At 39.5% G+C, this 27,875-nt stretch overlaps 1 protein-coding gene across 2 annotated transcripts in view; it reads right to left on the bottom strand.

Annotated features, from left to right (window-relative positions):
• Window positions 1-12,473: 12,473 nt before the first annotated feature.
• Window positions 12,474-27,875, bottom strand: part of fgf11a (fibroblast growth factor 11a) — a 168,861-nt gene continuing 153,459 nt past the window's right edge. For both annotated transcript variants that reach the window (XM_052145238.1, XM_052145245.1), the window contains 2 exons: window positions 21,052-21,250; window positions 12,474-17,754 (listed from right to left, as the gene is read on the bottom strand). In XM_052145238.1, coding sequence (XP_052001198.1) covers window positions 17,621-17,754; window positions 21,052-21,250 — 333 coding nt within the window. In that variant the 3' untranslated portion in view covers window positions 12,474-17,620. The remainder of the gene's footprint in view (window positions 17,755-21,051; window positions 21,251-27,875) is intronic.

The following is a 27,875-nucleotide window of genomic DNA, read 5'->3' as shown; positions in this document are numbered from 1 at the left end:
CCCCAAGACCAGTGGGCAGCCTGTCTAGTCCCTCTGTTGTCCGGGGAAGCACAGCTCGCGGCGCAACAGCTGCCGGCAACAAGCCTCCTGGCTTATCCTGATCTGAGGACAGCCATCTTGCAACGGGTTGGTCGGAGTCCCGAAGAAAGTCGCCAGCTCTTCCGGGCCTTGAAGCTCGATAAATCCGACCGCCCGTTTGCGTTCGCCCAGCGGCTCCGTGATGCCTGTCGGAGGTGGCTGCTCGCGCGGGACCGCGGACGTCGAGGAGCTAGTCGATCAGGTGGTACTGGAGCAGTTTGTCCAGCGTTTGCCCCGAAGACGGCGGAGTGGGTCCAGTGCCACCGCCGGCGTCGCTGGAGGAAGCCGTCGCGACTCGCTGGAGGACCACATGGCGGCGATTCCCAGGGCGGATGAGCCCTCTCTCTCCCTCCCCTTCCCCTGTGTCTTCCCCTGTGTTTTTCCCTCCCCTCTTCCCTCTCGCTCTGCTCTCTCCCCAGGGTCCGTTCCTGCCCCCACGAGGCGTGAGCGTTTGTGAGACCAGCCTCCCAGACTTGGGAACACCCGCCTAGCCCTTCTCCGTCCTTCAGCCGCTCTCCTCCTCAGGTGGGGGCACCCGCCAGCACGGGTGCGGCCGCAGCGCCTGGGCCGGTCTGCTGGAGGTGCGGAGACCGGACCACTTCCGGGATCAGTGTCCGCTGATGGAAATAGGGGCAGTGGTGCGGGTCTCCGATGTTCAGCAGGCTGTCCCCGATCGGGCTGGAGCGTGCAGATTCGGTAAGAATCCAGGGGGTACATACCAAGCTTTGTTGGATACCGGCTGTAACCAGACCACCATCCACCAACGCTTGGTTCAACCCGGGCTCTGGGCTCAGCTAAACTGGTGAGGGTGAGGTGTGTGCATGGGGATATTCACAAGTATCCCGTGGTGACTCTGGCGATCAAATTCGGGGAGAAAGACATAGTGTGGAGGCAGCGGTTAGTTCCGCCTCACCCATCCGCTAATCTTGGGTACTGATTGGCCGAATTTTAGAAAATTATTGGAGGGGTTTGTGCGGATGGGTCCTGCATGGAAGTAAAGGGATGTGTGATGTGCGATGCTTTGGCGGGAGGCGGAGCCGGGCCGCCCTCGGCTGCTCGAATGACGTAGGAAGGGGCGAGGTTGTCGCTCCTCCTCTCCGGAATTCCGAGGAGGACTTCCCTTGGAGCAGTCGCGAGATGAAACCCTTAAGCCCGCTTTTGACCAAGTGAGAGTAATCGATGGTCAACAACTCCGGCTGGGTGTTGCCGTTTCATATCCGTATTTTTCGCTTATTAAAGATCGCTATACAGGGTGACGCAGGACGCCCAAACAAAGGAGGAAGTAACGCAATTATTGATTCCACGGAGCCGCCGGAAATGGTTTTCCAGGCGGCTCACTATAATCCCATGGCCGGTCACCTAGGGGAACGGAAAACACTTCTCCGTCTAATAGCCCGTTTCTATTGGCCGGGCATTGGCGGTGACGTCCGCAGGTGGTGTGCGGCGTGCCGTGAATGTCAGCTGGTAAACCCACCGGCCACCCCAAAAGCGCCATTGCGCCCTCTACTGTTAATCGAGGTCCCCTTCGAAAGAATTGGGATGGACCTCGTCGGGCCATTAGAACGGTCAGCACGTGGACATCGCTTCCTGTTAGTCCTAGTGGATTACGCGACGCGATATCCGGAAGCAGTGCCTCTGAGCAACATCTCTGCACGTAGTGTTGCAGGGGCACTTTCAAGATAATCTCCCGGGTGGGGATTCCGAAAGAAATCCTCACCCGATCAAGGCACGCACTTTTATGTCACGTAACACTTCGCGAACTTTACGAGCTCTTGGGCATCAAATCGATTCGCGACTAGCGCTTACCATCCTCAGACAGATGGCCTAGTGGAACGATTTAATAAAACGCTCAAGAACATGATTCAGTAAATTGCGTACACGATGACGCTTAGGAATTGGGATAAGTGGCTAGACCCCCTGTTGTTTGCAGTACGAGAGGTCCCGCAAGCCTCCACCGGGTTCTCCCGCTTGAGCTGCTGTACGGGCGACGCCCGCGGTGTCCTTGACGTCATCCGCAGGCGTGGGAGGAGGGACCTTCTAACAGTAAAAATGAAATTCAGTTCGTTCTCGATCTTAGAGCAAAACTCCACACACTGGGGCAACTAACACAGGAGAATTTGCTCCAAGCTCAAGAACGCCAACGCCGGCTGTATGACAGGGGTGCTCGGCTACGGAATTTGCACCGGAGATAAGGTACTCAGTATTACTCCCAACATCGAAGCTCTAAATTACTCGCCAAGTGGCAAGGACCCTTTGAGGTCACACGACGCAGTGGGGGATCTCGATTATGAGGTTAGACATACCGATAGAGTGGGCGCTAGCCAAATTTATCACCTCAACCTCCTGAAATTATGGAGGGAGGGCGGCCTCTGTGACGCTGGCCACGGTAGTTCCGAGAGGGCGGAGCTCGGACCGGAGATAAACAAAAACTACAATCTCAACACTCCGGTTCCTTGTGGAGACCAACTCTCACCGCGGCAGCTCACAGAGGTTTCTGAATTACAAAAAGAATTTGCGGACGTGTTTCCCTCTACCGGGCGCACAAACATCATACAGCACCACATCGAGACCGAGCCGGGCGCGGTGGTGCGTTGCCGCTCTATCGCTACCCGAACATAAAAAGAAAATAGTACGGGAAGAATTAGATGCGATGCTTGATATGGGCGTAATAGAGGAATCCCACAGTGATTGGTCCAGCCCGGTTGTTCTTGTTCCCAAGAGTGATGGGTCTGTTCGATTCTGTGTGGATTACAGAAAAGTCAACGCGGTGTCTAAATTTGACGCGTACCCAATGCCCCGTGTTGATGAACTGCTCGATCGGTTAGGTACTGCTCGATTTTATTCGACCTTGGATTTAACGAAGGGTTATTGGCAGATCCCCTTGACACCAATGTCCCGTGAGAAAACAGCCTTCACTACGCCGTTTGGATTACACCAATTTGTGACGCTTCCTTTCGGTTTGTTTGGGGCACCAGCCACGTTTCAGCAACTCATGGATCGGATCCTCAGACCGCACACCGCGTACGCCGCTGCCTATTTAGATGATATTATCATTTACAGCAATGATTGGCAGCGGCACATGCAACATCTGAGGGCCGTCCTGAGATCGCTGCGGCGGGCGGGCTCACCGCAAACCCCAAGAAGTGCTGCGGTTGAGCGGTGGAGGTACGGTATCTGGGGTTCCACTTGGGTTATGGCCAGGTGCGTCCCCAAATTGATAAGACCGCGGCGATTGCGACTTGCCCTAGACCTAAGACCAAAAAGGGGGTGAGGCAGTTCCTGGGGCTGGCTGGCTATTACAGAAGATTTGTACCCAATTATTCGGACGTCACCAGCCCGCTGACTGACCTCACTAAAAAGGGGCTCCAGATCCGGTCCAATGGTCAGAGCAGTGCCAACAGGCGTTTACGCAGGTTAAAGCTGCACTTTGTGGGGGCCGCTTTTGCATGCACCTGACTTCTCTCTCCCTTTGTATTGCAGACGGACGCTTCAGACAGAGGGCTGGGGGCCATACTCGCAGGTGGTGGAGGGAGAGGAGCCCGGTGCTGTACATTAGCCGAAGCTCTCCTTAAGGGAGACTAAGTACAGCACCATAGAGAAGGAGTGTCTGGCCATCAAGTGGGCGCTCCTCACCCTCGATACTACCTGCTGGGGCGGGCCTTCACCCTCTGCTCGGATCATGCCCCACTGCAGTGGCTCCACCGCATGAAAGATACTAACGCCCGGATCACCCGTTGGTATCTGGCCCTCCAGCCTTTTAAGTTCAAGGTGGTCCACAGACCGGGGTGCAGATGGCTGCCGCTGACTTCCTCTCCAGAAATGGGGGAGTGGTAGGCAGGTCGGATGACGCCCGGCCTGAGTCGGGCGGTGGGGGTATGTGGCAGCGGGCGTGGTCAAGCGCCCGTCCGGAGAGAAAAGCGGTAAGGGCGCTCACACCTGAGCTAAATTATGTCTAACACCTGTCTCTAATTGCAGTAGAGTGAGGAGAGCGGATAAAAAGCCAGCAGCCACAGAGCAGAGGGGGACGGACGTACAGCAACCCAGCGTTTCTGTGCTTACGTGTGTGTGTGTGTGCACATTATAAAAAACAATTAAAAAGGCTTACCTTGTGCCAGACCCCCTGTTTTCCTGTCCTCCTTGAGAAAGTCACTACAAGAATGTATGTTAATGTTTTCCACATGCAGGCGGAGTGAAGGGATGCGATTTTGCTCCAGCGTGAAACTGATTTGATTAGAACTCTGATTGGATTAGAAGCTTGATGGACCAGACACTCATTCTTTTTTTTTCAGTGGATCCATTAATTTACTCTTCTTGTAAGATTAACCTACAGTATCTATGAATAAAAAAATCATTTTTAATATGTTTTTTAAAAAATTTAATAAAAATTGTGTATATTCAAGTGTGTATTCATAAATTAATAATATATTACCATGACCCTCACTTTATAATAATATTTTTAAAACTTTAATAAAACATTTTAATAATTAGTAATTCCTTCATGTTTATGTGATTACACTTGGCTCATTACCGATGGGCTACCAAAATTATTTTAAAAAGACCTCCAGCAATATCAAACATGCCGAATTTAATAATTTCTAATGAACCGAAGAGATATCCCAAGGAATGGGCACATACATCTGTAAGCTGACTTTGATAATCTACCAGACACTGTTGCCATGATTAAGAGAGCTGTTATGTTCTAAATTAATTCCAGCAAAGATTACATGTGAGGCTCACGTCATGTTTACAATTAAACATAATCATTCACATTTTAGACACATGTTCATGTTTTGAGTAGTAATTAATTAGTAGTTATATAAAATTTGACCAAGTTAGTTGATAGCTCTCAATGAGGTAAATCAAATTCAGTAATTATTGATAACCTAATAGTGAACTACTATGAACAGTCATCAGTTCGCTATTACATACTGACTGGTTAATTATGTTTCCATATTAGTTAATAGTAGTAACTAAAGTGTTATGGCATTTTGCACTGCATGTTACAGTTCGACTCGACTCTGCTCGCTTTACTTTTCTGAGCTTGCTATTCCACTGCTGTTTAGTGCGGCATCAACGTGGGTGGGATTATACGCTGATCGTCAAAGTTGCGCCGCCTCTACTGCTGTGACATCATTTTAAATGCGACACAAAACAATAAACAATAACACGACCGCTAGCTGTTAGCTACTAGCTCATTGTGCTGCATAAAACAGTTGTTGCATGGTGATTTTACACAAGTGTAACAGTTAAATTGGCCTGGTTGTTTAAGAAGCAAGCTTTCCAGAAGCTGATCAACTAAATAAAGTGAAGCTTTCAAGCAGAGTATAGAGTTAACGTAACATCCTCCATCGTGGACTCCAGCCGTGGCTGTGTCCAGGGCACTCTCCGTCCCATTGCTCGCCGGTCTAGATAGCGTCCATTTGGTCGGACCATTTCCCCTTTTCCTTGATGGTTCTGTAGTGACGTTTAAGTTTTATTTTTAACTTTTCCCTACACTATTGGTAGGTCCGATGGTAGCTGTGCTGTCAACAGCTGAGACATTTCCTGAAAGACTTTTTCGTTTTGTCTTGTTTCGTTCGTCGCTAACGAGAGGAACGTCTGCACCTAATTTATTAACCACTGTGTAATTTTGCGCAAAGCCATTTCTTTTTATAATTCAAAAGTTGCGTGAACAAATGATACTGCTATCGCTGTTGCTAACTTTAAAACAAGCGGGTTGATGTCCCATGTTCACTGACCAATCAGTGATCTGCAGGGTTTAACGTCACATTTAGTATCGGCTAGGCTCGCTTGGAACCTCGACCGAGGTGGAACTAAATAAATTACCAGGTACCAGGTACTATCCACAGTGGAAAACCCCCAAAAAGCGAGCAGAGCAGAGTGGAGCCGAGTTGTACCGTGCAGTGGAAAAGCCCCATTAATGTAGTGCTAATTAATCCTGCATTAATTCCTGCATAGTTACCTATCAATGACAGACCATTATTATAAAGTGTTCCCATAAATACCCATTTAGTTCAGACAAATAACATGTCAGAAAACTTTTTTCCCCAACATACAGATGTTAGGTTAAAATGTACATGAAAGTACAAGTGAAAGTGTGTATTTTAGGTGCTGTGACAAGTCATAAAGATCTTAATCACCTTTCAACTTTTTTCTAGAAGTGCAAATAAACTATTGTCTTTTATACATATTGTTTTATATATGTATATATAGCTATACAAGATCATAAAATGTGTTTTGAAATAGTTGAAATAGATACAAAAGTGTCACACAGCAGGACACTGATGACAATGCTTAAAACTTCATGTCAATTACTCACAAAACTGTGTAAATGTTTATTTAAAAAAAAAAAATCAGTGAAATTCAATTTGGCCAGTATATGTACATATATAAATATAAAAATATAAATATATGTAAAACATACCTTTTAAATTGAAGATCTTTGCAGATATTTTGCAGATTAATAGTTCATGTTTTCACTCTCTGTGTGTTTGTTGCATCTTTATATCTGCAGTGTTTTAATTCCTTCCCCAGATTATTCTGAAAAAGTGGAAAGCTTTGACAAGTGCTGTTTCTGCTATCATTTAAACATAGTAAGCCTCAAAGATTCAAATAATCACACAGTAATATTTTTCATGACTTATTTATCAGTCGTGAGCATTATTCAGGCAAGCCCCGCTTCAGCTCCCAGAAATGCTTTGCGGTATAAATTATGCAAATTACTATGTACTGCTCATAGCTTTACTGTTTGCTGATTTTAACTTGCAGTTATTTGTCATTTAGTGATTATTCAAAGCTCATCTTATAATTAATATGCTTTTTTATTTTTTTGGTTTTCACCATTATTGTGATTTGTATGTCAAATTAACAGACCCACACAAGGTATGCAGAAAATGCATACATCTGGATATGCTCTCTGATGCATAATTAATATAAAAATAAAAGCCATCACATAATTACAAAATAAAAGACCTAGAATTGACTTGTCTTGCAGACTTTATTAAATGACCGCTCGGACATATTGGAGCCTAGGACAGTCACCTATATCGCCTGTAAGACGGCTGCCTACAATGCCTGTTGGACGACCTGGTACTTGTGTAGCAGCGGGCTGGCCCAAATTACCCAGCGCCCCTCCGGGAAAACGCCCGGTGCTCCCTGTGTCTAGTCTGCCCCTGATGGTGCCAACAGTGTTTCAATTTCAAAATGAAAGCCATCACATTATTTAAAAATAAAAGCCATAGAATTGACTTGTCTTGCAGACTTTATTAAATGTCCGCTTGGGCATATTGGAGACTAGGACGTTAGCCTATCACCTGTCGGACGGCCACCTATATCGCCTGTAGGACGCTTGTAGCCCTTGTGCAGCAGCGGGCCAGCCCAAATTACCCAGCGGCCCACCGGCTTGTGTCCATCTGGACTGTTTCTAATTATATTTCTATATAAACAGGCACTAAACCGATGTCTTTGACCATTGTCATGCATCTCACAACTGCTTTAAAAAGACTTGTGTCAAGTTATAACTGTTAAATTGAGACTTTCATTCTGTTGCATTGCGTCATGCTGTTTTGAGTATAAATGCGCCCTGGACACATTCTTGCTCCCATCTGCTCTATTTATAATTGTTGGTCTATGTAAACATGCACTAGATGGATGTCTTTGATCGTTTTGATGCATTTTCGGCGATGTGCACTGCAAAAGTGGAAAAGTTAAACGTCTTTAAGTGTGTCTCCTTCTGCTCTGTTCCACTGCTGTTGCTGGCTGCAAGAGAGACACATTCCGTCCTGTGTGTAAACAGACAAGGAATATGTGAGTTGTTGTGGCTGTGAGAACCACATTTCACTCTGTGCATAAGCAGACATAAGGCTGAAGATGTGAAATGTCATGGCTTTGATGACCAGTGTCTCTTTTATGGCTTCTTTTGAAGATCCCAAAATTAGGAAAGTGCTGATAAAGTTTAACAGTTCCTGATTGCGTCAATGCAGGATTATGTGTGTGTGGCACATTCACTGTAGATTATATGCATTCGGCTAATTTCAATGTGTATTATACTGTATGTGTTTTTGGCTTATATCTGCATGAATTGCTTTTGAACCAATCACAACATGATTCAAGCTTTGAAAATGAACAATTATTGAAAGATGGGATAGTTAAAACTCTATTTTAACATGACCGCAAAACCATAAGAAACCAGAAAATGATCATATATTACAAAATGAAAAAAACTTTATTAACATAATACGCACACTGAACACATTATTAGGAACACTATGTTAAAATGTTTTAGGAATACGATTTTAAGAATATTTCAGCTCTAAATATCCACACAATGCAAGTGTACCAACATTTTGAAGCTTGAAATAGCTTATAAAGGCAGCATAAAAGTAATCCACTAGAGCCCAGTGGTTAAATCTATGTCTTCAGAAGCTATATGACAGGTGTGAGTGAGTAACAGATCAATATTTAAGTCCTTTTTTACTACAAATTTACCTCCCTGCCCAGTAGGTGGCGATATGCATGAAGAATGAAAATGAAGATTGATGGTACAAAGGACTTACATTTTGATCTGTTTCTCACCTACAACTATCACATTGCTCCAGAAGACATAGATTTAACCACTGGAATCTTCTGGATTACTTTTATGCTGCCTTTATGTGCTTTTGGAGTTTCAAAGTTTTGGTACTGTATGAACCAACAGAGCTGAGATATTCTTCTAAAAATCTTTGTGTTCAGCAGAAGAAATAAAGTCATACACGTTTGGGATGTCATGAGGGTGAGTAAATGATTAGATAATTTTAGTTTTGGGGTTAACTATCCCTTAAGCTTCCCTGTGGAAGGCTTCCATATGTCATGTGGTACATGATTAAACTTGTGTTTATGGAGTTCAAAATATGAAACGTTCCTATATTATGATCATTTAATTTTTTTACTTTACTTATTTTAAGTAGCAACAATGTACACTAACAAAGTCACTATATTAACTGAAATGTTTATGATAAATTTAATCCCTCACTTTAATCAGTTTTATTATATGAAATTAAGTAGATTTGACTTATTTTATACAATTAAAATGTACTTGCAAAATACAAATGAGGTAAACATCAGTTCTAGCATTTTTTTTTTTCAGTGCAAGATTTAGGCTGACTGTTTTTCCCCAGCCGCCCAAGCTATCCCTGATGTTTATGCATAACGTCTACTGTGAGTATTAAGAGCTATGCTCATTGTATAACAGTAAGCCCCATACGACCCCATACCATCTGGCAGGGAATGGACCGTTTGAACGTTTCAATCGGACACCCTTGAGTGTGTTGGGCACATTAAAGGATGACCAGAAGGAGACCTGGGTCCAATATGTGGCAGAACTGGTGAGGCTTATAATAACATGCCTCACCCCTCTACAGGACACACCCCTTATTTCTTAATGTTTGGTCGCCATGCTAAATTGCCCATGGATGTGATGCTGGGCCTGGAATATTTATGAATTTGTGTGTGTTGATATGTACTGAATTGCTGTGTATTGGGGGTTCACATGAGTCATTAATTTAATGCATGTGTGATAAAAGGGCTTTGAAACCTTTGCTGAATATTAACCGGTGTGTTGATGTGCTTACAGTTTAAATGCTTGTATATTTATTGTTGAACATCTAAACAATGTAAACAAGGCTCTTAATATCTCATGCGTGTATTATGATGGTTCTCAACCTGCTGCTTCCTAAAAATGGTGAAATGTTTTTCTTGGTTACTGATGCCCAAGCAAAATTAATGGTTCAGTAAAGAACCTGTATATGTGTCTTATTCTCTGACTTTTGTCTTGTTACATACATCACCACACGCCACCTTCATTATCAGCGCTACAACCAAGTGCTGCTGGCTTTGAGCAGCATACTCATTTACATCAGTTTACAGTGTCCTTACAGTGTTTTTATTTATGTTTTTTATTTACAGTGTTATCTATCCAGCCATCCAGTCTAAATTGTCTAAATGGGACTGTTTTCTAAGGAGACTTTAAAATAAAATGTTTTCTAATAAAAATCAATGCCCATATACAGAGATATTTAAATGTAACTATGATCCCACATGACATTGGCCTTTAGAATGGAGGCGATTCAATGACACATTAAAATGTATGTAAAAATTACAAACTCTTTCCAGCAGCTTACAAAAGAGGCAGAGTACTCACATCAACACACACTGAGGTTGGTGCTGAGAATCTTCATTCAAATGTGTTTTTTAAATGAGGTTTCGAAGTGTTACCATGTGTTTGAATCCATGCCAGCATAGGCTATTTATACAGTTCTGGGGTGCTTTTGGCCCAAGAAGAATATAACATTAATGTGCTGTACTTTTGTGTAATACATCAGAGCTGTTAAAATGAATTATGCACCGTTATCCCGCCAATTAGATTAAAGGAGGAGATTTATTTTACTGCAAAGGAGTGTTGACACTTTGATAGGGCTTTTGAAATCAGAGGTCAGGGCATTGCTGAATCACAGAGACAAGTTTTTCCTCCACAGTTTTGGTGAGATTGCAAGATAAAAGATGACAACTGCTCATTAAGCAAAGCTTGCTTTGTGTGGGAACAAGAAGTGAAAAACAGTTCCCACACGCCACCTGTCTCCTGTTCATCCTCACTTGAGCAATCCTGTCGAGCTGCCCTGTACTTAATTTATGGGGCACCACATTCACAGTTTGGTTCACTGCCAATTTAATTATCATAGAAGTCAAATTAACAACTAATAACTAATATTGACTTGCCAGTACAATGCTATCTACCATAGATGGCAAACTTAATTACAATCTATTACTTAAATAAGGACATTGAATGATACATTTGTATTTGCTACTACAAGTATTTACACTGAGCACTTTCAGACTCATGAACACAAATGAAACAAAGGACACTTTGGTTTTACAATCATACAAATATATTAGTTTTATTCAGTAACGATCATTAATATGTCTCCCATAGACTTATACAAATAGATATAGATTCTATTGCAAATGCAGGGCTGAGAGTCTATGCAGGTTATTATAAGAGTAACAGTGAGTTAATAAATACTAAACAGGAATCATCCTCCTCATCATTTTTTTAAACATGTCCTGTAAATATTGGTTCATGCATGACTGTATTATGTTGTTCCTTCCACCATATGGCTGACAATTGTTTGACTTTGGCTGCCAGGTTTATGTCTATCCATCCTGAATGTGAGATGGGGAAGCCAGAGTTCAAGCTATTCCATCAAATCTGTCCCAGTAAGGGGCTATTGTTTTTTTAGCTATATAAAATTAAAAAGAGTGTCATTGTGGCTTTGACAGGAATACCTTTGATTTGTCTCAGTTTGGAAGACAAGAAAAAGGTAATATGGTTTATTTTTCCTTTTTTTTTCTTTTTTTGGAAGACTTCAGTACAATAACTTGGATCATCCATGCAGAGCATACAAAAATTATTGGATTTGTTTGATATAAAGCATACTGTCAATGACCATTAGCATATAGCCTATCTGGATTGATAATAAGTGGGCATTGTAGTATGTACACACTATTATGTGTGCAGATTCTTTAAAACAGTGACTGCGAAAAAAAGCAGTCAATCCCAACTGGTGTTCATGGGGTAAATGATCCTGACCTGTGTCTTCTTGTACAGCAGAGAACAATATACATGCCTATTCGCCCTGGGTCACCAAATGTCTTTTTGATCTTCCAGAAGTAAGCTAAATTGGGACATTTGCATCACAAGGTAAATGCAGAGCTGGCAACCCATATTGACACTGATCGATATCATCCAAACAAGAAAACTTTAACAACAGATCAACAAATTGACATTTGTTTACAAGGGTATACAAACTGAAACCATGAACAGACAGAGCAGACAATAAACAGTTACAATTGTAATGTTTCAAAGCATCACATGTGTATGACAAACAAACATCTGATTTGGGAGGAGTCATTTCTACAGTATTTAAACTCAAAAACATGAATGAATGTTACATTTATTTAGCATTTTCCTGACACTACATAAACTTTTATTATTATTATCATTCTTATTATTACTATTTAGATTGAGGTTCACTTGTGTTAAGAATGAATACACTAAACTGAATTTATTGCATCTAAATTCACATCAGCTCATTCAAAATCCATCCAAAGGACAGACATTTCACACAAACATCTGTATAACACGTCTCATCTCTATAGCCACATAATGGCAGTTTAACTCAACACTTCACTAAAGGTTACCTCAGAGGGATGATAGGAGAATATTGTGAGTGCCCTTAAGCAGGGGTGGAGCTGAGGTTTTTAAAGGTCACCCTCGCTACATGCATCTGCCGAGAAACTAATACCCAACTGCTGTGTATGCAATGCAGATGTTCATGCTTTTAAAATGCAGCAGCAGCACACACACACACACACACACACACACACACACACACACACACACACACACACACACACACACACACACACACACACACACACACACACACACACACACACACACAGCTATCCTTATGAGAACTCTCCATAGACATAATGGTTTATTATACTCTACAAACTATAGATTCTATCCCCTAAACCTAACACAACACCTAAAACTAACCCTCACAAAAAACTTTCTGCATTTTTACATTTTCAAAAAAACAGTTTTAAGTATGTTTTTTTAAGCAGTTTGAATTATGGGGACACTTGAAATTTCCTCATAAACCACATTTACGGCATAATACTCTTGTAATTACCAGTTAGTAACCAGAGGCAATGACATTCATCCGAGAGGAAGTGTAGCACATTTGCACAGTGCTTTTGTGAGGGCTAAGAGTTAGAGTATCCTGGGGGATAAGACTTTGGTCAAAACATGGGAGGAGGGTTGAGTTTTTGTCTTTTCTACTGCATTGCAGATACTGCGTTGGGGCTACACCTCAAAGTCACACACATGAACACACACACACACACACACACACGCATGCATGCGCACACACAAGCGCGCACACACACATGCACACGCACACACAATTACAGACACCAAATATCAGTAAATACAAAGATTTATCTCAAAGATTTATCTTTTAATCATCGTAAAATTATTTTCTACACCCAGTAATTTTGAAAATATGTTTGCCCTCAGTTTACATGAATTGACCCTGGTTAATCACCCTAATTGAAGCATGAAAACACACAAAACACAAATATGTATGCTATGTAATTGTTCTATGTGGAGAAATGGTGTTTATGACTTAAATTCATTTTTTTTTTAGATATGCTGCTGGTGCTAATGCTCTTAAAATAATGTCTGATTGTCTTCTAGAAGTGCAGAAAATAAAATAAACTACAACATATAACATGATAACATAGATCACTCCAAACCACATCACTCTGAACCACAACACAGTATTTAAACAAATCTGTAAATTGCTGTTGTGTGTAATTAATTAGTGTTGCTTAAAAATGTAATAGAACATTGCAAACACACTTCAAGGAATAGTTCACACAAGAATTTTAATTTTCTCATCTATTCAGTTTCATGACATCCCTGATGTGCATGACTTTTTTTTCTGCAGAACACAAAGATTTTTAGAAGGTTATCTCACTGCTGTTCTGTAGGTCCTTACATTGCAAGTGAATGGTGATCAGCACTTTAAATCTCCAAAAAGCACAGGCAGTCATAGTAAAAGTAATCCATAGGACTCCAGTGGTTTAATATATGTCTTCTGAAGCGATGCAATCACTTTGAGTGAGAAGCAGATGAAAGTGAAAGTTGAGATTTATAGTAAAAAGAAATACTTAAATATTTATCTGTTTCTTACCCACACCTATCATATCACTTCTGAAGACTTATTTTACATATGGTCATATGGGTTACTTTTATGCCACCTATATGTGGTTTTTGTTGGTTGAAAGTTCTGGACACCATTCAGTTGCATTGTATGGACCTACAGAGTTGAAATATTCTTCTCAAATCTTAATTTCTATTTAGCAGAATAAATAAAGTCATACACATTTGGGATGGCATGAGGGTGCGTAAATGATAGAATTTAAATTTTTGGGTGAACTTCCCTTTAAGATAAATATCTGTTATATGAACAAAATTGAATGCTTATTAGACCAGGTGCAGACTTGAACATTTTCTAGTAGTTGCAGTAAATACTCATCTTAGGAAGATATGAACTGTAAAGCATACTACTAACATCATACACATGTAATTACCAGTTTGAAACATAAAACCATTTCCTCATAAACCCCAAAATGGCCGCCTACACACACACACACACACACACACACACACACACACACACACACACACACACACACACACACACACACACACACACAATTAGTGACATGAAATTCCCAAATACCAGAAATATGATTCCCCAAAATTTCAGTTTAACAAAAACAGAAATATGGCAGTTTACAAGGTCACCCTCTATCTTGTGCATAATCATACACATACATCACATTCGTCTTATAATTGTTTGGCTGTAGTGAAAGCATTAGCTCTTAGCTATCTCCTGGCCTCTCTTTGTATGGCTGTAAAGTAACAGTGAGAGAGAAGGACTAGCTGTGTCATTAATATAATTGTTAAACCACCCTATCTGGCCTTTGTGAGCATGCCAAATATATAAAAGAATTTAGATAGATAACACTGTGAATTCAGGTAAAAAAATATTTACTTTCACTTGAACTAATTTTTCTTTTCTTTTCTTTTCTTTTCTTTTCTTTTCTTTTCTTTTCTTTTCTTTTCTTTAATGTTGCGTTGTATAGGCACATCACTGTCAGCTGAAACAGACTTAAACTAAGGAGCTGAAAGTTATCGCTCCTTTAATCACTTTTTATCTTCATATATTGGATTTACAAGCCTTCAAAAATGCAAAAAACATTTTTTGACCAGGTCAGAAATTAGCACAGACTCTATCATGACATTTACAGAGGGGGCACATTTCATAGTAACAATCACTTTTATGCTGTAATCAATGTTATTAAACTGAATGATTACATTATGGGATCAAACCCATAAAGTCATTGCTTTATAAAACAGTCTATATCATATGTTTTTAAAACCTTTGCAGCCTGGCCTACTTTTTTTTTTTTTTTTTTTTTTTAAACATTACTATCTTACTGTGTTGCCTTTGTTTACTTATTCTTGTAAATGTCTACTGCACCAAGTGGACCTGCAAAAGATAATTTAAATAGCCCTTCAGATATTACAGCACTTCAAAATTGAAGACAAACAAATGAAAGACTGTTTTATGAGACTTACGAAAAGCTGAGTCTGAGCTGGTTTGAAATTGTTGCTGGCAAAATTACAAAACACATTATCATTTATGAAGAAAAATCAAGATGCCGTTAGTCTTAATGATGTGTACCCAGAAGCTATGAGATGCTGAGCTTTTTGATTCAACCACTTTGAAAACAATCTGCCTGGGATGTTAAAAAATGCTAACACCAAAAACTTTTACGACTTTTGCGAGGGATGGTGAATTACCTATGGATATTGTGATTTGTATGCCCATCAGCAGTAAGGAAACTATTCTTCTTCTCTAATCTCAGAAATATTAACACCCTGATCTAAATGTATTATTTCCTTTGCCATTACTAATATATCTCTAGTTGTTTCCACTTTGGTCTTAATACCTTTGTTTCTCTCTACAATGCTGCAAGAGGCAAGGATAATTAGATATAATTTCCTCTACACCAGGTGCATGCTATGAGAAATTATTCAGATCAGCAGAAGAAAAGTTTGATTTCCTGAAATGTATTTAAACTCTGTCCTTGGTATCGCTGTGATACTGATTATAACCACCAATGTGCTCTTGATATAACCAGAGCCGTTTCTGAGCATATGGGAGCCCTAAGCGAAATCCTACTTGGAGACTCCTAACCCACACCCCACCCCCCTCCTCCTGAAACCAGGCCCACCCATGAATTGCAGTTACATTCTCATTTCTCTCTCGGGCAACAAGGGGGCCCCTATAACTGTCTAATTGAGCCATAACATCTGCCTGAAACAGAAAACAACAACCTTGCTTTGCGGGGCCCCCTGGTGGCTCAGGGGCCCTAAGTGGCCGCTTATACCGCTTATAGCTAGAAACGAAATAAATATGAAAACTGTAAGACAGCCATTGAAAAAACACAAATGAATAAGTGAAGGCGTGTTTGTATGAAATTAATTGGTAATGCTCCTCAGAACACTTTGAATGCACCTCATTTTCATTTCCAATCTGTTATATTAAGAACACCTTCTGTAATAAATTTGGACTGAAATGTCATAAACATGTATAAAAACAAAATCTTGTATTGTATAGAGTGGTAGCTCAAAATTATTCTCTATGTGCTCCTTTGGGTCCTATTCCCCAGATTTATCAGTGGAAAATTAACAAGAAATGGACCTTTCATCATGTGTTTTGTTTAATTTATCTGGATGAAGTGCCTTTGATCTCATCCAAATGTGATAGAGTGAAACTGAATGTAGGTACATGAACTTTGGACATCTTGCAGCCTCAGTAGTCTTATGAAACACTGTTCTAAAACCTCACACACAAGGAGAGGAGAAAGTGTGCAACTATACCAATATTGCTCTCTGGGCATATTACAATGAGGAAAACAACAACTTTTCACAACCAAAAGATGCAATAATGCAGCCTTACTCCCTCTATTACGAGTCATCTTACAAATTACAGTGTATTGCTGTTCTCCACACACACACACACACACACACACACACACACACACACACACACACACACACACACACACACACACACACACACAAATTTCCACCCTCCACAGACTCATCAGTATAGGAGCCGATGATCAGAGAAAGAGGTTTTCACTGCCTATGAAAGAGGTTTTCCTCCTTAGAGGAAGGGGAAGTTTTATTTATTTTGTGATTTCGTTTATGCGAGTATATATGTGGCAGCATCCTTAATGGTCCCAGAGAGAGCGTGCTGGGATTTTTCTGTGTTGTGAAGTGGAAAATGGCCTCTGTGTTTCAAGCTAATCAAAGTTCAAAGGAGGTGGAGAATGACAAGAAGATTACAAACAGGGCTTAGAGATGGCAGGGGATCTCAGAGGTGCTAAGGTGATTAGAGCCAACAGGGGCTTCTGAAAGAAAACAAATATGGGTGACCTGTGAATGACTGAACAAAGGGAGGGAATGGTTTAAATATCAAGCATAAATTGCTTCACAAGGAGGAAGTGTTTCTTGTGACATGAAAGACTTTTGTTTTAAAAAAATAAATAAATAGAGGAAGACAAAGATCTTTAAGGTGTAGCTGTTGTCAAGAAACAGGCATAGCCAGTGAGAGTGCTTGAGGAAACTCTGACCTTTTTATTGCTCAGTTTTATTCCCTTGATTAAGGAAGTGGGAGAGACCGAGGGGAAGTGCGATAGGCTTTAGACTTGTTAACAAGGGTCTTTAGAGCCTTGATGCATTGTAGGAAATCCTTAGTTCTGAGGATCAGCAGAAAGATTACAAATATTAATTGTATTGAACCCCCTGTGCCTCTGTTGTTGCATGTCTGTGCAAGCCAAGCTTTCCTTCTCTTGTTTGCTAGGATGCTGCAGGTACAGATAGCAGGTCTTTCTTGCAGTTTTTATGGACAGGTGAGTCTGAAGTTTTGGCCGTTTTTCTAGGTGGGCTTTGTTCGCCAACATCATGTAGAGATGGCTCCCTGTACATGGCAACTGGAGAAAAAAGGATAAAAAGATAAAGTCACTAAAAATGCCAACAATTGTCAAAATATATGCTTATTAACGGTGATAGAAGTGATTTTCATGGAACTGAAGGCAGAAAATGTTCCTACTCCCTAAAAGATATCACTGAAATAAGAGTCCTGAGAAATCTCATTGCTCTCTGTGACAGCACTACAATTTGATGCTCTTTTTTGCCTGTTGTCAATCATTTTGCACATTGTAGAAGTTGAAGGGGATCATTCAGGTTTAATGCCATATTCAGATTAGTAACATTTGTCAGAGTGTGTTTTTTTTTGCTGCTGTTTTTTTTGACAACTGTGAGAAGATCCACTGCTGCTCTTCTGCTAGGTGACAGTCTGAACTGAGGGTGGAGTTTTGAGGGGGCATATCTAAATCGGTGACTAAAGCCCCATTCACCCCACTGTCAACATTCATCAACAAAGATACATGAGCTCATTAATTTTCAATGAGACTAAAGCGATTTCCAGCAACATGAGCTACAGCAACAACAGGCTATGTGGGTGTAGCAAGCGACAAAGTTGATAAAAGTTTAACTTTATGCAAATGAAAAGTGACATTTGAGAGCGACTACCAATGGGAGTGAATTTAGTGGAGCTCATGTCATCTGACTCCAGCAAGATACTGGAGCAAAGAGCAGACAAGACGAAGAAGTTATAATGTGAGAGATTTCACTGTTCTATATCATTTGTCTGTAACCACATGAATGGATATAATAAAACCATGCGTGGAAAACCAGTGTCAGAAACTGTCTGCATTCTGACTGAGTTTGATTAATACATTGATAGATCGTTCTTCTTTGTAATGATATGATGCACTGAGCCCTGCTGCAGTCCATGAAAAAAGCACTTTCCTCTTTAAAAACGTCATTTTATAGCAGCATGAAAACGGATTCCTGTAATACATAATTTTAATGTGTCCTTGTTACACATATTTCATGTATTTACTATTGTAATAACAGTTAATTATGCGTAATTACAAGCATTTAACCCTAAACCAAACCCTTACCCTAAACCTAAACATATAGTAAGTACATTGTACATGTTGTTAATTAGTAATATTCAGTAATTACATGTGTAGTTACACTGTAACAAGGACAAATTAAAATAAAGTGTTACCTTGATTGTCAAATTAGAATTACATTAAAGAAATTGCTGGCAGTCTGAGTGAGTTTAAATTGTACATTTATCTGGTTAATGCACTGAGCACTGCTGCAGTTTATATAAAAACACTCTCCCTTGCAGAATGTTAATTTTTAAAGGGAAGACCATTTAGCTTTACCAGCAATATATCTCACCTGTGATCAGATACTCAAAGCTATGGCCAGTTATGCAGTCAACCAATAAAGTTAGAGTGACAGCAGTAGGAATGCCCACCAGTGACATACAGTACAGGAACTCACAACATCAAGCGACAATGTTAAAGTTTTTTGAAGTTCCAGAATGACTAACATCGCTTACAGGCCCTTTAACTATCAACATTAATTTAATATTCATTCATAAAAGAAATGTTCCATACAGGTTAAACTCAAGTTGATCAGCATCTGTGGCATGCTACTGATTACCACAGAAGACATTTTAAAATTTGTAGAAAAATCAAAAATTGTGTTTACAGTAATTCCTTGCAACAAAAGTCTAAGACAAAATACATTGCACCGGACTAACATTAAAATACAATTTTTTTTTTAAAAGTATAGCAAGACAAAGTATGTGTTAAAAAGTATGTGTTACTATGAGACTAGTGTGATCGAATTGCTTAATAAATTGTCTATGACATAAGTTATTTCCAATTTTTCTACTCCTGTCAAAATCTTGTAAAGCCAGTAAACACGGTTACTTAAAGGGATAGTTCAACCAAAACAAACAAACAAACAAAAAATCTCATTATTTACTCACCCTCATGCCATCCCAGATGTGTATGACTCTCTTTCTTCAGAAGAATACAAACACAATTATTTTGAATATATCTCAGTTATGTAGGTCCAAACAATGCAAGTGAATGGTGATCAGACCTTTGTAGCTCCAAAAATCACAAATAAAAATGTAAGTGAAAATAAACAGGCACCAAATGTGGTTTTCAGATGTAAAAGTGAAAGTGGAGATTTAGAGTAAAAAAGGACTTACATTTTGATCTGTTTCTCACCCACACCTATCATATCACTTTTGAAGGTATAGATTTAACCACTGGAGTCATATGGAGAACTTTTATGTTTCCTTTATGTGATTTTTGGAGCTACAAATGTCTGATCACCATTCACTTGCATTGAAAGGACCTACAGAGCTGATATATTATTCTAAAAACCTTAATTTGTGTTCTACTGGAGAAAGAAAGTCATACACATCTGGGATGGCACGAGGTTGAGTAAATGATACAAATTTTCTTTTTTGGGTTAACTATACCTTTAAACAGCACACACTAAGAATGCCAGATAGGGATTATTTATGAGCACCTTTATTTAATCCACCTTGAACGGTAGTCCTACAAATGAATGGCCATTATAAAACACTTTTCAGCTAAAATAATAATAAACAATAATTGTGCAAAAAGTGTTTAAACAAAAATAAAAGCTTCCCATTTCTGCTTTTAAACGCTCTGACTTTCATTACCACTGGACTTCCTTTGTCAGTGCATTACTTTTTTTTTTTTTGCAAACAGAGGAATGAATTAAAATAATGTATTGTAATTTCTTCAGCCTGATCTCATGAAGTGTATGTGAGCATTGCAATGTTTTTGCAAAACTGAAAATATGTGCTTCATAACATCTTTGGCTGCACTTTTCAAGTTAAATGTCTAGCAGGGGGTGCCAAAACCGAGCAAAATAAGGTTGAAGTTTATAAGGTGAATTTTAGATGGAGACTTTAATAAAATGAACCTCCCTAACCTAAAACTTTACCCTAAACTTAAACAACTGTGTCCGAAAAGAGAAAGAGTTTAACAAAACAGACATCCCTAAACAAGACCTAACCTTAACCGATAGTGTTTTAAAATGCAGAAGCAAAATGACAGTCACAGTCATTGCAGTGCCTCTAGTGTTCATTTCACCTGGAAACTGCAATTGCACCTGGAGATACATATAACAAGTTTTGCAAAAATTTAAATTGTGTCACGTTTTCACAATGAGACCAGGTTGAATTTCTTAATTGAAAGCAACAGTGCTGTCAATATTCTTAAACAGTGTTCAATCCAGAACATGCCTTAAACATTATCAATAATCTTCACATAGTAATATACAGTATAGTAGTCATGTAATCATAAGAAACAAGGTTGTACCTTCTATGAGTTTAGGCAGGAAGTGGGCTGCACCTTTTGTCTTTTTGACCCGGTTCCCTTTCATGACTTGTCCGTCTCGATTAATACCTATGTACCAGGCACGACCCGACGTTGTTTGACGATACAAGATTGACGAATACATCACATAATAGTTCTCAAACACACACTCCTTAAACTTGCACTCCGGCGTGAAATGTTCCTGTAACGTAGAGAACACACACACACACACACACACACACACACACACACACACACACACACACACACACACACACACACACACACACACACACACTAAGTTATTCAGAATAACAGATAATAACTGCTGGCTGTTATATTATATATATATATATATACATACATACTGGGTTCAGCTGGGACAGGAAGAAAATGGGCCCCACATTTCACTGTGACAGGGTTATGAAAGCATTAGTGTGCTTAGGAACAGTAAATGAGCGCACAAAGTCACACAACACACATACACAGAAAGCAACAGCCCCTACACTACTCTTTCTGTATTATATATTTATTGAACACATATGTTCTGTTCATGTATGCATTGAATCATAATCTTTGCCCCAAGCCCAAACACAACCCAACTCAACTCCCTTATTCTCAAAATCCTTGCTGGAGTAAGCATAGACCAACATCTCTCTTTTATTTTCTTTCTCTCTCCTCCTATCCCATCGTTTTTTCCTTTCTCTCTGTCTCTCTCTTTCTACCCCCTGTCATTTCGTAACCTTGTCAGGGAACAAACCAATTTCCAGGATTGATTGGGATCCTTGGTGTGACTGGTGAGCAGAGTAGCTGAATAAGGGGGTTGCTACCCTCTATATCTTGCAATAAGTGTTTTCAAACACCCTTATCTGTCAACCTAAGAAAATAAAGCCTGCTTGGTAAAATAGATCAATACATTTGCCTGGTTAAATTGTAAATGTATAATTAAACTGTAGTCATTTAGGCTTTCCATCCTCCTTTTGATTTTCTTGGTCCTGTTTTCAACTATTTAAACCTGTTTTTAACCCAGAAAAAAATCAAGTCAATAACAAAAACAAGAAATTATTATATGAATCTATATATTTAATTATATAATTTGATTACATGATGCTTTTGTGATTTTAAATAATGAATATAATATAATATAATATAATATGATAAAAGTGCAATTCTAGGGATTTCTATGCAAATTAAATGAGGATTCATCTGGGCATTAAAAACCTTTCAGTGTACATAGTGGGAGCTCAGGGTAAAAGTCTCTGCCAACTTGAATTCATTAGTTTATTAACTAATTAGCTAATTAACATAATAAACTGCCAAATGTAAGCAGACAGAACAGGATAGAGAGAAAGCAGATGACAGAGAATGAATGTGTGTGTGAGTGTGTGTGACCCCATTTACACCTGGTATTAAGATGCTTCTCAGGTGATCTGATCGGGTGATCATTTCAATCAGATTTATAATTTTTTTCCGGTATCAAATGTGTGTGCTTCTCCTCTGTGTATCTGCATGTTGATATCAGACACAATGAAAAAGATCCATGAAGTTCTCATGAGAGAACTTGTGCATGTATGTGTATGTAACACATATTTTTTTTATTTTCCAATTGAATTTCCTTACATGTGTTTTTTTTTTACCACATTCGAATGTGGTTTCTGTGATCAGATCACAAAATGTTTTAGAACCTGTTTAGATCTGTATTTAGCGCTGACCACATGGGATCGAAACCCTGAAACCCAGGTGTAAACGGGGTCTGTGTGTGTTCTTAGCCTAGTTTGGGGACAAATTTACTGTAAGTGAGCAAAATATTTTGGGCTGTCATCATTTGGAAAAACAATCCATACATAAATGAAATAATGATTTTTTAAATTCTGAAAATGTTAATTGTTTTCTGTTAGGTTTAGGGTGTGGGTTAGGTTTAGTTTGTAGTATATAGTGTGCGTGTGCTTGTGTGTGTATTTGTGCACGCGTGTGAGGGTATTATTCTATAAAGGTGGTTTATGAGGACACACCTAGTGTCCCCGTAACTCAAATGGCTTAAAAAACATACCAAACCATGCCAGATTTGAAAATGTAAAAATACCAAAAGTTTTCGGTGAGGGTTAGGTTTACGGGTTGGGTTAGGGGTTAGAATAGATAGTTTGTACAGTATGAAAATCATTAGGTCTATGATGAGTCCTCATAATGATAGGAGTACCAACGTGAGTGTGTGTGTGTGTGCGTTCAATAAATTCAAATGCAGGATATTTCTAAAACACTTGAAAAGCTGTGTCTTGATTTGGCAGAAAAAAGTACCTAATGCATAGATGTCTGGCTGTTCCAGTTCTCTTCTCATTAAATTAGAATAAGGATAAGGGTGGACATTTTAAGAGAAGCGTCTCCAAGAGTCAAATCAAATCATACACTGCAATGAGATACTAAAAAGGAATTATGAAATCAAAATGAGAGAGCTATTCCTTATGCAATATAATTGGATCTCTGCATTCTATAGAGGACTGAAGGAAACAGGTTGACCTCTACCAGTATATTCTACCTCCGCACTGTTTTCCTTTCAAGGTTGCAGTGCTCTCAATCACCAGCAGGTGTCAGAGCAGTACGCAGGGCTTGATTAGTCCTCAGTATAAGTTTACTTAAGCTTGGTCCGAAACAGCAGAAAGCTGCTTTGTTGCCCTTTCAGAGAGTTTAGAATGGAACACTACCATATGACTCTTACTATTTCTGCTGCATAAAGAGGCAACCCTCAGGTGATTTCCGCCTATGCTTAAATGGATAGTTCACCCAAAAATGAAAATTTTCTCATCATTTACTCACCCTCATGACATCCTAGATATGTATGCATTTCTTTCTTCTGCACAGCACAAACAAAGATTTTTAGAAGAATATCTTAGCTCTGTAGGTCCATACAATGTAGGTGAGTGGTGATCAGGCCTTTGAAGCTCCAAAAAGGAGATAAAGTCAGCTTAAATGACTCCAGTGGTTTAATCAATGTCTTCTGAAGCGATCCAGTTGGTTTTGGATAAGAACAGACCAAAATATAACTCCTTTTTTACTGTATATCTTGCGATTGCAGTCTTTAGGCAAGATAATGATTTCAAGCTCGATTACACTTTTAGCTCTTCATGCATGTGCAGACCGCTAGATGGCGCTGTAGGACATGTAATCGAGCTTGGCATGATTGCCAAGGAGACTGTCAAGATGTATAGTGAAAATGGAGATACATTTTGGTCTGTTCTCACCCAAAACCAACTGGATTGCTTCAGAAGACATTGATTAAACCAGTGGAGTCTGATGGATTATGTTTATGCTGACTTGATCTGTTTTTGGAGCTTCAACGGCCTAATCACCATTCACTTGCATTGTATGGATCAACAGAGCTGAGATATTTTTCTAAAAACAATGTTTTGTGTGTGTGTGTGTTCAGCAGAAGAAAGAAAGTCATATGCATCTTTGATGGCATGAGGGTGAGAATATGTTGAGAACATATTCATTTTGGGGTAAAATTACTCTTTAACAAGCAGCATTTTTGTGTGATGGTACCTCTGTAAATGGTTTCAGACTGGCTCCCAAGGCATAAAAACTGTAGGTCCGATGACCTAGAACAAATTCTGGTGAGCTTTAGAGATCACCCATGGAGGTCTATAATACCTGGAGAGAGCAATCCATTAAGAATTATTGAGGCACTAGATTTTGACATACAGATTTTGAGCCAATCACTTGAGCCCTAAAAGCCTTGTTACCAATCACTCTCGAGCTGCAGGAAAATTATATCCTGACAACGCTGATTAGCTTATGGCACCTAAACCTCCTTGATGCTAACCAGCCAAACCTTGACCACATGAGATAACCAAGTGAATACTTTATGATTTCAATGATTATTTCTCTATAAAAATACTGTAGAATCCGTTGAAAATCAGTTCAGAATCTCACTCAGATGACACTTTAACCAATATTTCTTTAACCAACCTCTGAACAGCACAATTAGTGGATTGTAGGGTATCAGAGCCAGTGATGGACACCAGGGCCGTAACCAGGGTTTGAAAATTAGTGAGGTCCTAAGTGAGGTGTCAAGACTTTTACCAAAATTACACCAACAAAAGCAGCATATTCTATACATAAAAATAAAAAAATTAAATTTAAAGGACAGAAATAATAATAATAGTGAATTTATTTTAAAATCACAAATGCATTTAACAATATTAATACTGACATTTTGTCACATAGAAATGCACATTTGACAATAAAGCATTGATATTGAGTTGGGCAGCAAAATCTAATCATATGAACAACAGAAAAATCAGCAAAAGTGAACAATTCATTTATCTAGGGCTATATTAACTCCGTTACATATTAATATTATCCCCCAAAAAATAATCTATTGTTTTCCTTTTGCCAGACTCTTAATTATTTACCCTTTAAAAGTTTTACTCCTAAAGAAATTAATTATAATTTAGAAGTATAAGTATAAAATCATGACCACGCATATGAGATGAGGACTCTAGTCATATCAGTGACCTCATAAAAGCTGTTTAATTCTACATGGGGCAGGGGCACCCTCATGGGGGCTGCCATTTTAGAATCACATGGTTGAATGTGAATAGTGAATTTTTACATTGGCTTCTGTAAATGAAAACTGTTGAATGATGCTGCATCCACACCACTAGCCAGGGATGGATTACCGACCGGGACAGTGGGGCCAGCGCCCAGGTGCCCTTGACTGCTCATTGGGGCCCTGGGCTTTAAGGTTGCATGATCCAGTTTGGCGATCCCCCTGCTTGAAAACCCATTAACAAACCCCCGCTCAACAAATTTTGGAGGGGGGCCCTTATAGATAATTGGCCCCTGGACCTGTGCACGTCATAATCCGTCCCTGCCACTAGGTGTCACTGTATGTCCAAGATGGCATGAGCAAAAAGTTACTGAGTGAACCTTTAATTCACCTTTTTCAATGAAAGTTCATTAGAACTGAACATATTTACAAAAGGAGAAAAAGTAATTTCGCTTAAGTTCACTTAATCCTTAATTCATGAGTGCCCAGGCTTTAAAGCTTTTTTGTTAAATTCTGTTTTTTAGTTGCCTTTATGAAAATGTACCATTGTTTGTGCATAGTATCCAGTTTAACTATGATATTAGTAAGATCATGATAATCATGGGTAAAAAAAAAAAAAATCACAGTGGGTAGATGTAATTTATAAAAAAATAATGATAGATTCACATGGGGTAACCTCCTCGTGGTCGTGAATACTGGTTCTTGCTCTCAATGGGGTGTTTGGTAAGTTGTGCAATAGTAGCATGAGCCTCCACATGCTGTGAGTCTCCGCGGTGTCATGCACAGCGAGCCATATCATAAGATGCGTAGATTGACTGTCTCAGAAGCGGATTGAAGTGAGTAACTGCGCCACTACAAGGACCTACTAAGTAGTAGTGGGAATTGGGCATTCCAAATTGGGGAGAAAAAGGGGAGAAAAAATTTATTTACTACATTAACATAGTATATTTCTATAAAGATGCTGATTTGTGGAATGAAAAGCCTGTAATTACTGTTGTGAATGGAACAATGTTTTCCTGTTTACCTCGTCACTGTAATTTAATATAACGTGCTGTTTAATCTTGTTTCAACAAGCTTCACCACAGATATTTGTATTGTATACAGTCTTCTTATTTTGTGAAAACTGTATAATGTATATTATTAAGTGAATATTGTGTTGTGTAACAGATGTGTAAACTGTGTTATGTGTAAATCAGATGTTTATTGTAATTGTTATACTGCTATGTTGCTTGGAACCACACCCAAGACTTTCAGCCACTGTTGCACTTGTGTATATGGTTGAGTGGCAATAAAGGAATTTGATTTGATTTGATTTTAGAGCCTTTAAGTGTCTCATATCAGATGGGTTTATAATAAAGAATTCTGTGTCAAATTCAAATGGGTCAGTCACAACTTGCACTGTGTTAACCTCAGGACAGCACGCCTGCTTTTACTTTGCTCTGCCTGGCAAATGTGCTGTTCAGCTTCAGGTAGCACCATTTCGTCACACTCTTGTAGTATCTGTGGACACTAAAGAATCGAACTGTCTAAACTAAATTATACATGCATGCAGATGCTCAAAAGAGTTTTCAACCGCTTATTTTTTTATTCAGATGAACATAGCCTAAAAAAATATTTTTTAAGATGAAAAATTTACAGAGGCCGTGTCGGGCCCCATTCTATTGTTGCAGGTCCTGGGTCTGTTTAACATTATGTGTAATATCCGAGTCAATCTGAGAAGACCCGGGTGTGATTAGATAAAGCTGATGATGATGGTGCTGTGTGTGTTATAACTTGCAACAATGTAAAATTAGGAGGAGAAATTGCGGGCTGGGAAATAAGGTGAAAAACGGAGCAGAGCTGAAACGAGCTGACTGATGTCAGAGACAGAGCGGAGTTATGGAACAAGATAGCAAATAGCAGCCGTGACAATGAACAAGCAATCGTTAATATAGTTCAAAGGTTATCTAAGTTATCTTATGTGAGACACAAAAAAAAGGGTAAAGCTGATTCTAAACATTTCATCCATTTGTCATCTATCACCACGAGAGCAAGTGGAATTTTGAAGCTGAAATAATGAGTGGATTAGCTGTGCTGTTTCAATCAGCAAGAGAGGAATTACAGAAAACCTGGCTCTACAGTATTTTACCAACTTTTTTGGAAAGGAGGATGATATGTGCCAAGGCCAGGCACAGGGGAGAAGGCTACTAATGTTAAATCAGGTAAGACACAAAGTTTTGTTTTCACAACTTGTAAATTAACTTGTTAATAGGATCAGCTGTGAAATCGGTGTCGATCGGGT

This window comes from Xyrauchen texanus, chromosome 2 (assembly GCF_025860055.1).
Source record: "Xyrauchen texanus isolate HMW12.3.18 chromosome 2, RBS_HiC_50CHRs, whole genome shotgun sequence".
NCBI lineage: Eukaryota > Metazoa > Chordata > Actinopteri > Cypriniformes > Catostomidae > Xyrauchen > Xyrauchen texanus.
This window is presented reverse-complemented; position numbering and strand designations above follow the sequence as displayed.